We start from the raw sequence: 13,042 nt of genomic DNA, 5'->3' as shown, positions 1-13,042 counted from the left end.
ACCTCCGAAGGAAGTACTGTATCAGCCAGAAGACACCCTTGAGGCCCATCATCACCAGGCAGCCTCTTGAGTTGGTAGCTCTGGACCATGTGAAGTTGGCTCCAAGCCGGTCCGGCTACATCTATGCCCTCACGATTGTGGACCATTACTCCCGGTTCCTGGTGGTGGTTCCTGTTAAAGACCTGACAGCCCAAACAGCGGCCAGAGTCTTCCAGCAACACTTCTGCCGTCCACACGGGTATCCGGAACAGGTCTTGACAGATCAAGGTCCAGCGTTTGAGGCTTAAATATTCCAGGAGTTCTGCAACCTTTACGGCTGTAGGAAGATTCGGACAATGCCTTACCACCCGCAAACCAACGGGCTGTGTGAGAAAATGAATAATATCGTCATTGATCTCCTCAAGACGTTGCCCCTGGATGAACGCAGCCTGTGGCTGGAGAAGCTGCCAGACCTGATAGACTTGTACAACCATATCCCGGTGAATGCTACAAACTGCACCCCGGCTTACCTGATGCGAGCAAGACCAAGTAAGCTGCCGATAGACCTGGAGATGGGAGTCCTGACACCCGAGGACACCTTCCCAGACGCGGACTGGGTTACGGAACGGCGGCTACAGTACAAGAAGATACAGGAGAGTGTGGAGAGGAGTCTGGCTCAAGCGAGAGAAAAACAAGAGAGGCTCTTCAACCAACACGCCCCTGCTGGTCCGCTGGAACGTGGTGAGCAGGTCCTGAAGCGGAAGAGAAGGCTTCACAAGCTGGACGACCAGTGGGAGAGAGACCCATACACAGTACTGCAGTCCGAGCACAACAACCCGAAGGTAAGTGTAATTACCAAGGATGGAGGAGAGACCACTAGCACTGTCTCCAGAGACCACCTAAAACGGTGCCCCGAGCTACTACAAAGTGCAGGAGAAGATCAAGATGACCTTGAACCCGCAGAGGACAAGGAAGAAATGATCAGCACCGTTCTCGGAGAGTTCCCCCGGACCTGGACTCTAATAAATGACGCAATAGTGGTACCCGTCCTACACTTCCTTCAACCTACCCAGCAGGAGCCTACAGGAGAGCAGGAGGAACAAGAAGAACAAGCAGCCCCGGAGGCAGAAGAACCCACGCCAGCAGCCCAGGAGAGTCTACCCTCTGCTGACAGTGAGCCTGCTATGCCTGCGGTAAGCCAAAAAACCCGCAGACAGCAGACTGCCCTGCCTGTTAACCCAGCTAGTTGCTGTACCCTAAATGATAGTGGGGAAAGCCAGGTTAGACCACCACCAGACAGTTGGTTACGTAGGTCAACCCGGAGCACTAGGGGTCAAAGGCCAGCTCGCTGGAAGATCTAAATGCACAGTGTATATATTTAATGTTTTATGTTGTACCCTGGTTATTAATACTGTTTTCCCAGTTTTTCAAGATATATGGACTAATAGGTTATGAACTTTGAGTAACCGGGACTTCCTTGTAAATACGTAAGAGAAAAACTGGCCAAATACATAATATAAGACGAACCATGGTGCTAAGACAATATGTCAAGCACCAGGTTCGTATTGCCTACTCATTAGTAACATGCAAAAAAAGGAGAACAAAAGAGTAATATGGCAAAGAGACAAAATCTTTATTAATAATAAATTACCAAAGTGATAAAAGTTATACAAAAATGACAAGGCAAGGGGATAAGGAGAGAAGGTGCCAGAGACAAGGCATTTCCTGGAGATCAAACGCTGGGCAGTCCAAACCTTATGGGTACATATAGGTATAGAGACAATGGAGCAAAACATGGATATATAACTAAATAGATCAGAGAGTATGGACAGTCCATCAATAAAGAGATTACCCCATTGTAAGACAGGAATCAGCTCGGTAAACATAAGAATAAATATCATGTGCAAATTACAAATAGTAAATGGTAGCCGAGATAAGATTCAAGTCTGAAAATTAGGTATATACATATCTTACACCATATTTATATGGGTTGCAATGTCCAACAAGTACCCAAAGTATGATTTAAATTACTCACCCAGCCTAAATTAACACAGGTGAAGGAGAGCCCACGGATGCCAGGAAAGCCCCAGAAAGTGCTGCCAGTAAGGAACGCGCCCCAACGCGCATTTCGCCTATCTTTATCAAGAGGCTGCTCTTGATAAAGAGAGGCGAAACGCATGTTGGGGCGCGTTCCTTACTGGCAGCACTTTCTGGGGCTTTCCTGGCATCCGCGGGCTCTCCTTCACCTGTGTTAATTTAGGCTGGGTGAGTAATTTAAATCATACTCTGGGTACTTGTTGGACATTGCAACCCATATAAATATGGTGTAAGATATGTATATACCTAATTCTCAGACTTGAATCTTATCTCGGCTACCATTTACTATTTGCAATTTGCACATGATATTTATTCTTATGTTTACCGAGCTGATTCCTGTCTTACAATGGGGTAATCTCTTTATTGATGGACTGTCCATACTCTGTGATCTATTTAGTTATATATCCATGTCTTGCTCCATTGTCTCTATACCTATATGTACCCATAAGGTTTGGACTGCCCAGCGTTTGATCCCCAGGAAATGCCTTGTCTCTGGCACCTTCTCTCCTTATCCCCTTGCCTTGTCATTTTTGCATAACTTTTATCACTTTGGTAATTTATTATTAATAAAGATTTTGTCCTTTGCCATATTACTCTTTTGTTCTTTTTTTCCTTGTAAATATGCTCGGAGCCTAACCAAAGGAATGAATAAAGACTGTCAAGGACTCGTGGCAAGGACAGACCCCCACCTGGTTAAGGCTCCCGTTGTGTTGATGAAATGGACACCCGGTCACGGATCATACTGTGACCCTCTCCTTTTGTTGGTGATATGGACACCCGGTCACAGACCACACTCTGACCTAAAGAACTCAATATGTGATGTTGTTTGTAATTTCCTTCCCTGTTGTGTTTATGGTCATGCATTTATACCCTGTATTTGTGTTTCTTGTTTAGTCATGGAGTACTACATTTTACTAGGGGGGAATGTGTCACCCCAGGTCTGGGTGCCACAAATATTAAAGGCAGTGTCTGAGAGTAGGAGGGAGGTTCCCTGGTCAGGGACAATTAGCATGCAGCACCTCCTGTCCCAGGCCAGTAGGGGGAGCTGGCTGCCCCTATAAAAGCTGGAACTGGGGCAGGGTTAGAGAGACCAGAACCCACTTCTGAGGTGTCCAGAAGGGTTCTCAGAGAAGAGGGACAGGTCAGCAGCAGCTGAGGAGTCCGTGAGGCAGAGGAGAAGCTGCAAGCCAGGGACAGAGGCGACGAGAGCCGGTCCTGGCAGAGAGAACCACACTACCGGACATTGGGGTCCGAGGCTGTCAGGGTTTCAAGCCCAGCAGCAGAGAACCAACCCGCGAGGGATTTCAGGTCCCTTGACCTAAGAAGCCTGGAGGCTCCGCCACACAGAGGGACCAGTACAGCACGGAGAAGCAAAAGGTACCTAGGGCCCGAGTCACAAGCCATACAGGCGAAGTACACGGCCAGCTCAGGGACGTGGGCTATTACACCACGAAAAGGGGGATAGTCAGCAAGGGCAGAGAGAGAGAACGGTAGGCCTTCACACTCACCCTGACCAGTGGGGCTCGCCCGAATGCTCTCAGATACCCAGGCCCATTCCTACCCTGTACTCCTGTTGGGTCATTAGTAATACCTACAATAAAGACCCTGGACTGTTTGAAGCGGACTCTGAACTCTTATTATTGGGGCCTGCACTATCACCCCCAGCATTCACATACGCTGCCCTGAGGCTACACTCTTCCCGTGGGGAGTTATCCTATCCCTGTGCTGCACACCAACACCAGCCTCAGCGGTCTGCCTAGCAGCGGCGGTCATCCCTGACCGCAATCCACGGGTGGTGTAGTCGGACATCCATAACTCTACAAATAGACTGCCACAGCATTTGGTCTGACCACCCTGAGGCACGGGATCGGGTTGCCACTACTACCCCCATCATCGCACTGAAGCCCGGTTCCGGGTCCCCACGGCCCAGGGGGCGAGTCATATGCGGTCGAGACTCACGGCTACTAAGAGTTGACCGTGTGGAAGACAGACCGGAGGTGGTGGTGCCCAGGTAACTGGATGTATTATCTGCTATCCAATTAATAACCTGTTCACACTGATCAGTTTGCAATAACGGTGTTGTTCTGTGCTTCCCTAGTAATTCGGTCAAGAAGTGGGAGCGAGAAGATGTGGCTGTTGGTTGTAGCACATTTTCACCTTGGCCACGGCCCCGTCCTCTGCATGCACCATCACCAGAACGTCCACTTCCACGTCCCTTGCCACGCGCCTTGCCCATTGTAAAGGAAGTAAAATAGCTTACACTCGCACTATCAATGGAAAAAGGGTAATAAAAAGTAGATTAGAACCATGGAAGAGGAAAACCACAGTTCTATTTCTCTGGCCTACTCCCCACTCTTTTAAACAATCTGAACAATCAGGGAGAAACTATTACTGTTTTTCTTTACGGAAAAAATACCAAAAGCTGAATAATAGAGATTTTTTACCGTGGAATGGCAAAACCACAGTTATTGTTTACTGAGGTATACCAGAAAATTTTAAATAGATATATTTCCGGCTGAACAGTGAGCGACACACTCAAACTGTTTTTTTTTAGGTAAAAATGGCCCAAAAGTGAATAATACAGAGGTTTGAACCGTGGAACTGCAAATCCACACTTGTATTTCTCGGGCCTACACCAGACTATTTTCAACAGACATATTTGTGGCTGAACAATCAGGAGACACTACTGTTTTTCTTTACGGCAAAAAATGCAAAAAAGCAGGATAATACAGAGATTTGACCCGTGGAACTACAAAACCACACTTCTGTTTCTCTGGCCTACACATGACTATTTTCAACAGATATATTTGTGTCTGAAAAATCAGGGAGACACTATTAGTTTTTTTTTACGGCAAAAAATGCCAAAAGCAGGATAATAGAGATTTTTTACCATGGAACAGCAAAACCACAGTTATAATTTACTGGTGTATACCAGACTTTTTTAAATATATATATTTGTGGCTGAACAGTGAGCGACACACTCAAACTGTTTTTTTAGATACAAATGGCCCAAAAGTGGATAATACAGAGGGTTGAACCGTGGAACAGCAAAACCACACTTCTATTTCTCTAGCCTACACCAGACTATTTTCAACAGATATATTTGTGTCTGAAAAATCAGATACACACTTTTTTTTCTTGGGGGGGGAAGGGGACACCAACAGGTTAATAAGACGGGTATTTGTACAGTGTGAAGGAGGAAAAAAAAAAAGAGGATTTAGATGAAAAAAAAAGGATTTTTCCTGGCCCCCGAGATCTGGAGCTAAGTCCAGCAATTTCAGCAACAGGAGCACACAGGACTGTAATGCAGCGTTTGCTGGTATAACCACTGCGTTTCCTATACAGCCTGCCTGCCTGATATCTGGGATGGATATTAGTCCTGAGAAGGACTGTTTGTTTGATCTGGCAGCCTTTACAGATGCTACACTAACTATTTTGCAGGATGTATCTCTCCCTAAATCAGCAGCACTGTCCCTGCATTGTCTGATCCGGAGCGACTGTGTCCAAGATGGCGGCGCCCGGTTTTAAATACTCAAGGTGACGCTGTGCGGCCAGCCAATCACTGTAATGCCCACAAACAACATGGCTGCGGCATTACAGTGACTGGCTGGCAATCCCTGAATGTTCATTGGCTCTGTAAAGAGCGCCAAACATGCAGGGCAGAGACCCGAGCTTCCGCCCGAGTAACCCGGAAATGCTCGGTGCTCGCCGAATATCCCGAGTAGCGTGATGCTCGGGCGAGTACCGAGCAGTGTCGAGCATGCTCGCTCAACACTAATGCTTAATAATATATTATAGAGCAAAAAAAAACAAAAAGAAAAATAAAAAATCAGTAAGCAGAGAATCTGTTATATAAAACAGGTAATACTGATTGCAATGATTAACAGATTGTAGATATATTTAAAAATATGAATTACCTAGCTGACATCTCCGCATTATTTCTTGGATTTATTTTATGAAAAACAATACTTATTTCCTTCAAAATACATATTTTTAACAGGTGAGAAAAGAGTTTGGGAATGTATTTAGTCTGCAGTACTTTTGGAAGAAAATGGTGGTACTCAATGGGTTTGAACTGGTGAAGGAAGCTCTGGTCAACAGGTCTGAAGACTCAGCAGATCGTCCTCGATTTCCCATATATGAAACAGTAGGATATGTTGGAGACACCAAAGGTAATGTGCTACTGTTTTTATAAAGTTTGTGCTATATGACAGTTATGATGTGCTGTTTGCATGACTTCAAATCAGTTTACCATCAGCACAGCTCATTCTTGATGTTGCTGCGGGGCTCTCTGGATTCAACTTAAACCACTGATTTTTATATTATATATATTGTCAAAGAAAAATAGAGTAGGAAAAGTTCAGTGAAACTTGTAAATTGAGTACAAAATGAATGTAATATGATAAACATTGATGTTCAGGCCAAGGCTTCAGGAATTCAAACTATTCAATTATGTAAACTAAAGGTAAATTCCACAATCTAAGACACATTGGGCATAGTTCATAAAATAGTGTGATTTCCATAAATGAAGCGTCTAGGACCCACTGCACTTCGTTTACATAATGGACAGAATAGATAAAGGAAGTACTGGGGCCCGCTCCTTCCTGATGTCCAAAGATTAGGGCGTTCCTCCTGTAACTGTAGGTACGACGTACCAGTCTGGCCTGCACATCGCGATAGCACATAAGCATTGCACATTGCCATTTGTATGATGTGCACGGCCTGCTTCTTGTACCACACCTTGGCCTTTATCATGGCACTGTACGGCTAGAAGACTTGATGAGAGAGATCAACTCCCCCCATGTTCTTGTTGTACCCCAGTACACAGCGTGGTTTGTGGACCTTCGTAGAGGTAATTTGTACAGGGGTTGGGGTACTTCCATCACCATGTATGGTGGTAAAGAAAAGGACATCCCTCTTGTTCTTGTTCTTGACCACCAGCATGTTGTCGCTACATTGAGCTCTGCTCTCAACCTTCCTGAGCAGCTGCCCAATTAGCATCTTAGTGAGGCCTCTCTGATTTTTGTGGAAAGTACCGCATGCTGTGGTAGCTCGCACAGATAAGGACTTGAAGAGTGGGATGCTGGTATAAAAGTTATCTACAGTACAGCCCAAAAGATTGGACACACCTTCTCATTTAAAGATTTTTCTGTATTTTCATGACTATGAAAATTGTACATTCACACTGAAGGCATCAAAACTATGAATTAACACATGTTCAATTATATACTTAACAAAAAAGTGTGAAACCACTGAAAATATGTTCTAGATTCTTCAAAGTAGCCACCTTTTGCTTTGATGACTGCTTTGCACACTCTGGGCACTCTCTTGATGAGCTTCAAGAGGTAGTCACCGGAAATGGTTTTCTCTTCACAGGTGTGCCCTGTCAGGTTTAATAAGTGGGATTTCTTGAATTATAAATGGGGTTAGGACCATCAGTTGTGTTGTGCAGAAGTCAGGTGGATACACAGCTGATAGTCCTACTGAATAGACTGTTAGAATTTGTATTATGGCAAGAGAAAAGCAGCTAAGTAAAGAAAAACGAGTGGCCATCATTACTTTAAGAAATGAAGGTCAGTCAGTCCGAAAAATTGGGAAAATTTTGACAATGTCCCCAAGTGCAGTTGCAAAAACCATCAAGCGCTACAAAGAATCTGGCTCATATGAGGACCGCCCTAGGAAAGGAAGACCAAGAGTCACCTCTGCTTCTGAGGATAAGTTTATCCGAGTCACAAGCCTCAGAAATCGCAGGTTAACAGCAGCTCAGATTAGAGACCAGGTCAATGCCACACAGAGTTCTAGCAGCAGACACATCTCTACAACAACTGTTAAGAGGAGACTTTGTGCAGCAAGCCTTCATGGTAAAATAGCTGCTAGGAAACCACTGCTAAGGACAGGCAACAAGCAGAAGAGACTTGTTTGGGCTAAAGAACACAAGGAATGGACATTAGACCAGTGGAAATCCGTGCTTTGGTCTGATAAGTCCAAATTTGAGATCTTTGGTTCCAACCAATGTGTCTTTGTGCGACGCAGAAAAGGTGAACGGATGGACCCTACATGACTGGTTCCCACCGTGAAGCATGGAGGAGAAGGTGTGATCATGTGGGGGTGCTTTGCTGGTGACATTGTTGGGGATTTATTCAATATTGAAGGCATACTGAACCAGCATCGCTACCTCAGCATCTTGCAGCGGCATGCTATTCCATCCGGTTTGCGTTTAGTTGGACCATCATTTATTTTTCATCAGGACAATGACCCCAAACACACCTCCAGGCTGTGTAAGGGCTATTTGAGCAAAGTGGAGAGTGATGGGGTGCTACGCCAGATGACCTGGCCTCCACAGTCACCAGACCTGAACCCAATTGAGATGGTTTGGGCAAAAGGGCCAACAAGTGGTAAGCATCTCTGGGAACTCCTTCAAGATTGTTGGAAGACCACTTCCGGTGACTACCTCTTGAAGCTCATCAAGAGAATGTCAAGAGTGTGCAAAGCAGTCATCAAACAAAACGTGGCTACTTTGAAGAACCTAGAATAATAGACATATTTTCAGTTGTTTAGCACTTTTTTGTTAAGTATATAATTCCACAAGTGTTAATTCATAGTTTTGATGCCTTCAGTGTGAATGTGCAATTTTCATAGTCATGAAAATACAGAAAAATCTTTAAATGAGAAGGAGTGTCCAACCTTTTGGTCTGTACTGTACATAGAGGTGATAACCTTGATCCAGCAGTGGTGCATCTAATCCCACACAATTTTCCCACTCACTGAGAGGACAAGAGGGAATTCAGGGAGTTCAATCCGGGTGTCCTTCCCTTCATAAATTCTAAATCTGTGTGTATACCCTGAGGTACTCTCACACAGTTTGTAGAGCTTAATTCCTTACCTGGCCCTCTTACTGGGCAGGTATTTCCGCAATTTGAGCCTCACCTTGAAATGTGTTAGGGACTCATTCACGCAGATGTCCCTTTGGGGAGTGTACACCTCAGCAAACTTGTTGCTGAAGTGATCAATGACCGGCCGAACTTTGAATAGATGGTCAAAGTTAGGGTCCTCTCGGGGAGGACATTGTGCATTATCGTTGTAATGCAAACATTTTTGGATTGCCTCCAATCGTTTACAGGTCATAGCCATGTGGAACACTGGACTGTTGTATAAAACATCAACACTCCAATATTGCTGAAGTTCTGGCTTCTTCACTAACCCCATGTGAAGGACCAGACCTTAAAACATCATCATTTCTACTGCGTCTACAGGAGTCCAGTTAAAAAATGCTGAACCCCGGTTTTCAGCATAAAATTGCTGGGCATGCAAATTTGTTTGGTCCACTATGAGGTTTACAAAATCCTCATAGAAAAAGACTTTGAAAAAGTCAATTTCTGTGAGGCCAGTGGTGTCAAATTTGATTCCTGATTGCGGCACAAAATTAAAAATCAGAGGCTCATAATCTTTGGGGGGTGGGGGGGTGATCTATACAGGGTCAGTAACGGAGGGCACTGGTTCATTTTCTGTCCTGGGATGTCTGCGTGGAGGTTCAGTATCACTTGAGGAAGTTGAGGAGGAAAAATAAAGGTAGGTGGGATTGTCTCCGTCACTATTAGTGTCAGAGGCAAGGAAGGCGTATGCCTCCTCTGCTGAATTCAGGGTTTGGGAAGAGCAGGACAACATTTTTTGACATATGCGATGTTTGTGTGTGTACCAAATTTTATTCAGGTGTGTGTGAGTGCTTTGTGTAAACTTTTTCTTACTTAAAGAGAAAAAATTGAAGAAAGGAATCTAAAAAGAAATAGATAAAAAAAAGAATATAAACATTTGGTAAAATAAAAAACAAACTAAACGGACATCAGTAAAAAAAAAAAATTACTGAGCGACCAAAATTATCTGACACTAACCCTGACTATATTCAGTAAAAAATTCTGTAGTAGACACCTATTACTATGGTATATTTTTACTGTCTCTAATCTAGTCCTATCAGCTAAACTAATTTTTTTTTATTCACACACAAAAAAAAATACGTCAACAACCGGAAGTTGATCACTGATGTGCATCACTGATCAGCGCTCTATGGCTGTAGGATGGATGCATGGATGTGATTTTTTTTCCACGATATCTGACAGTGACCCTAACTCAATTCAGTAAAAAATACTTTAGTAGACAATGATTGCTACGATATACAGGTGCTTCTCACAAAATTAGAATATCATCAAAAATTTAATTTATTTCAGTTCTTCAAAACAAAAAGTGAAACTCATATATTATATAGAGTCATTATAAACAGAGTGTAATTCAAGTGTTTTCAAGTGTTTATTTCTGTTAATGTTGATGATTATGGATTAAAGCCAATGAAAACACAAAAGTCATTAACTCAGTAAATTAAAATAATTAACAAAAAACACCTGCAAAGGCTTCCTAAGCATTTAAAAAGGTTCCTTAGCCTGTTTCAGTAGGCTCCATAAACATGGAGAAGACTGCTGACTTGACAGATGTCCAGAAGGCAATCATTGACACACTCCACAAGGAGGGTAAGTCACAAAAGGTCATTGCTAAAGAAGCTGGTTGTTCACAGAGTGCTGTATCCCAAGCATATGAATGGAAAGTTTAGTGGAAGGAAAACGTGTGATAGAAAAAGGTGAACAAGCAACAAGGATAACCGCAGCCTTGAAAGGATTGTTAAGAAAAGGCCATTCAAAAATTTGGGGGAGATTTACAAGGAGTGGACTGCTGCTGGAGTCATTGGTTCAAGAGCCACCATACACAGACGTATCCAGGACATGGGTTACAAGTGTCACATTCCTTGTGTCAAGCCACTAATGACCAATATACAATGCTAGAAGCGTCTTACCTGGGTCAAGGAGAAAAAGACCTGGACTGTTGCTCAGTGGTCCAAGGTGTTGTTTTCAGATGAAAGAAAAGTTTGCTTTTTATTTGGAAATCAAGGTCCCAGAGTCTGGAGGAAGAGTGGAGAGGCCACAATCCAAGCTGCTTGAGGACTAGTGTGAAGTTTCCACAGTCAGTGATGGTTTGGGGAGCCATGTCATATGCCGGTGTAGGTCTACTGTGTTTTATCAAAGTCAGCGCAGCCGTCTACCAGGAAATTTTAGAGCACTTCATGCTTCCCTCTGCCGATAAGCTGTTTGGAGATGGAAATTTCATTCTCCAGCAGGACTTGGCACCTATCCACACTGCCAAAAGTACCAATACATGGTTTTAAACAGCAGTATTACTGTGCTTGATTGGCCAGCAAACTCACCTGACCTTAACCCCATAGAGAATCTATGGGGTATTGTCAAGAGGAATATGAGAGACACCAGACCCAACAATGCAGACGAGCTTAAGGCTTCTATCAAAGCAACCTGGGCTTCCATAACACCTCAGCAGAGCCACAGGCTGATCGCCTCCATGCCATGCTGCATTGATGCAGTAATTGATGCAAAAGGAGCCCCGACAACGTATTGAGTGCACTGAACACACAATTAATTTCGGATTTTAAAAACATTTTTTCAAGCTGGTGTTATCAAGTATTCTAATTTACTGAGATAATGACTTTTGTGTTTTCATTGGCTGTAAGCCATAATCATCAACATTAACAGAAATAAACATTTGAAATAGATCACTCTGTTTGTAATGACTCTAAATAATATGAGTTTCACTTTTTGTATTGAAGAACTGAAATAAATTACATTTTTGAGGATATTCTAATTTTGTGAGAAACACCTGTAATTTTACTGTCCCTAATCTAATCCTATCAACTAATCTAAATTATTGTTTTATTCTTTTTTCACACAAAAAAAACAAACCAACACCCGGAGGTTGATCACTGATATGAGTCAATGATTAGCGCTCGATGGCTTTAAAATGGAAGCACGGATGTGATTCCTTTTTTCCATGCTATCTGACACTAACCCTAACTCAAGTCAGTAAAAAATACTGTATCAGGCACAGATTACATATTAATTTTTTTTTTTTCGATTCTTTTTTCAAACACAAGAAAAAAATACAACAACCGGAGGCCGGTCAGTGATGTTCTCACTGACCAGCGCTTGATGTCTGTAGGACGCACGCACAGGTGTGGTGCAAAATGAGGATAAAAAAAAATAGAAGCGAAAAAAAAAGTCCTTGCCACCAGCGAGTGCAAGTGCTAATCAGTGATGTGAGTCTGATCAGTGGCTAGGCCGCTGAAGCACGTACACATGGAAGTCGTGCAAAGTGGGGGAAATTAGGAAAAAAATTTTTTGGAAAGCAAGGAGCACGAGTGCGGATCAGTGGTTTGCTTCACTTTTAATCCCGAACCCACATGGATTCATGAGGAATCGCTCCTGCCAAACAAACCTGATTGACTTCTACAAGGAGGTTAGCTCTCGAGTAGATCAGGGGGAACCAGTGGATGTCGTGTATCTCGACTTCTCAAAAGCGTTCGATAGCGTGCCACATAATAGGTTGGTATACAAAATGAGAATGATGGGGCTGGGGGAAAATGTCTGCAAGTGGGTAGCTAACTGGCTAAAGGATAGAAGGCAGAGGGTGGTTATAAATGGAATATACTCAGATTGGGTAAGCGTCACTAGTGGGGTACCACAGGGATCTGTACTAGGCCCAATGTTATTTAATATCTTTATTAACGACATAGTCAACGGGATAAATAGTAAAATGTCAATATTTGCAGATGACACAAAGTTATGTAAAACAATTAATACAAAAGAGGACAGTGCAGACCTACAGAGGGATTTGGATAAGCTGGGTAGGTGGAGCATTAAATGGCAAATGAGGTTTAATGAGGAGAAATATAAGGTCATACATATGGGAAGGAAAAATGGAAGTCACCAGTACTCACTGAATGGGAAATCATTGGGGAATTCAGAGATGGAGAAGGACTTGGGCATCTTGATTGATAGCAAACTAAATTGGAGTGCCCAAAGTCAGGCCGCTGCTGTAAGGGCAAACAGGGTAATGGGATGTATCAGAAGAGGTA

At 43.4% G+C, this 13,042-nt stretch overlaps 1 protein-coding gene across 3 annotated transcripts in view; it reads left to right on the top strand.

The window, feature by feature from the left end:
- LOC141157213 (cytochrome P450 2D17-like) overlaps positions 1 to 13,042 on the top strand; it is a 472,560-nt gene that overhangs the window by 75,221 nt on the left and 384,297 nt on the right. For all 3 annotated transcript variants that reach the window (XM_073644206.1, XM_073644204.1, XM_073644205.1), the window contains exon 2: positions 6,077 to 6,248. In XM_073644206.1, the coding sequence (XP_073500307.1) occupies positions 6,077 to 6,248 (172 nt within the window). The remainder of the gene's footprint in view (positions 1 to 6,076; positions 6,249 to 13,042) is intronic.

This window comes from Phyllobates terribilis, unplaced genomic scaffold (genome assembly GCF_046119375.1).
Source record: "Phyllobates terribilis strain yellow unplaced genomic scaffold, ASM4611937v1 Scaffold_8__6_contigs__length_399053987, whole genome shotgun sequence".
In the NCBI taxonomy this organism is placed as follows: Eukaryota; Metazoa; Chordata; class Amphibia; order Anura; family Dendrobatidae; genus Phyllobates; species Phyllobates terribilis.
Note: the sequence above shows the minus strand (reverse complement) of the source record. Positions and strands in the feature narration are given on the sequence as shown.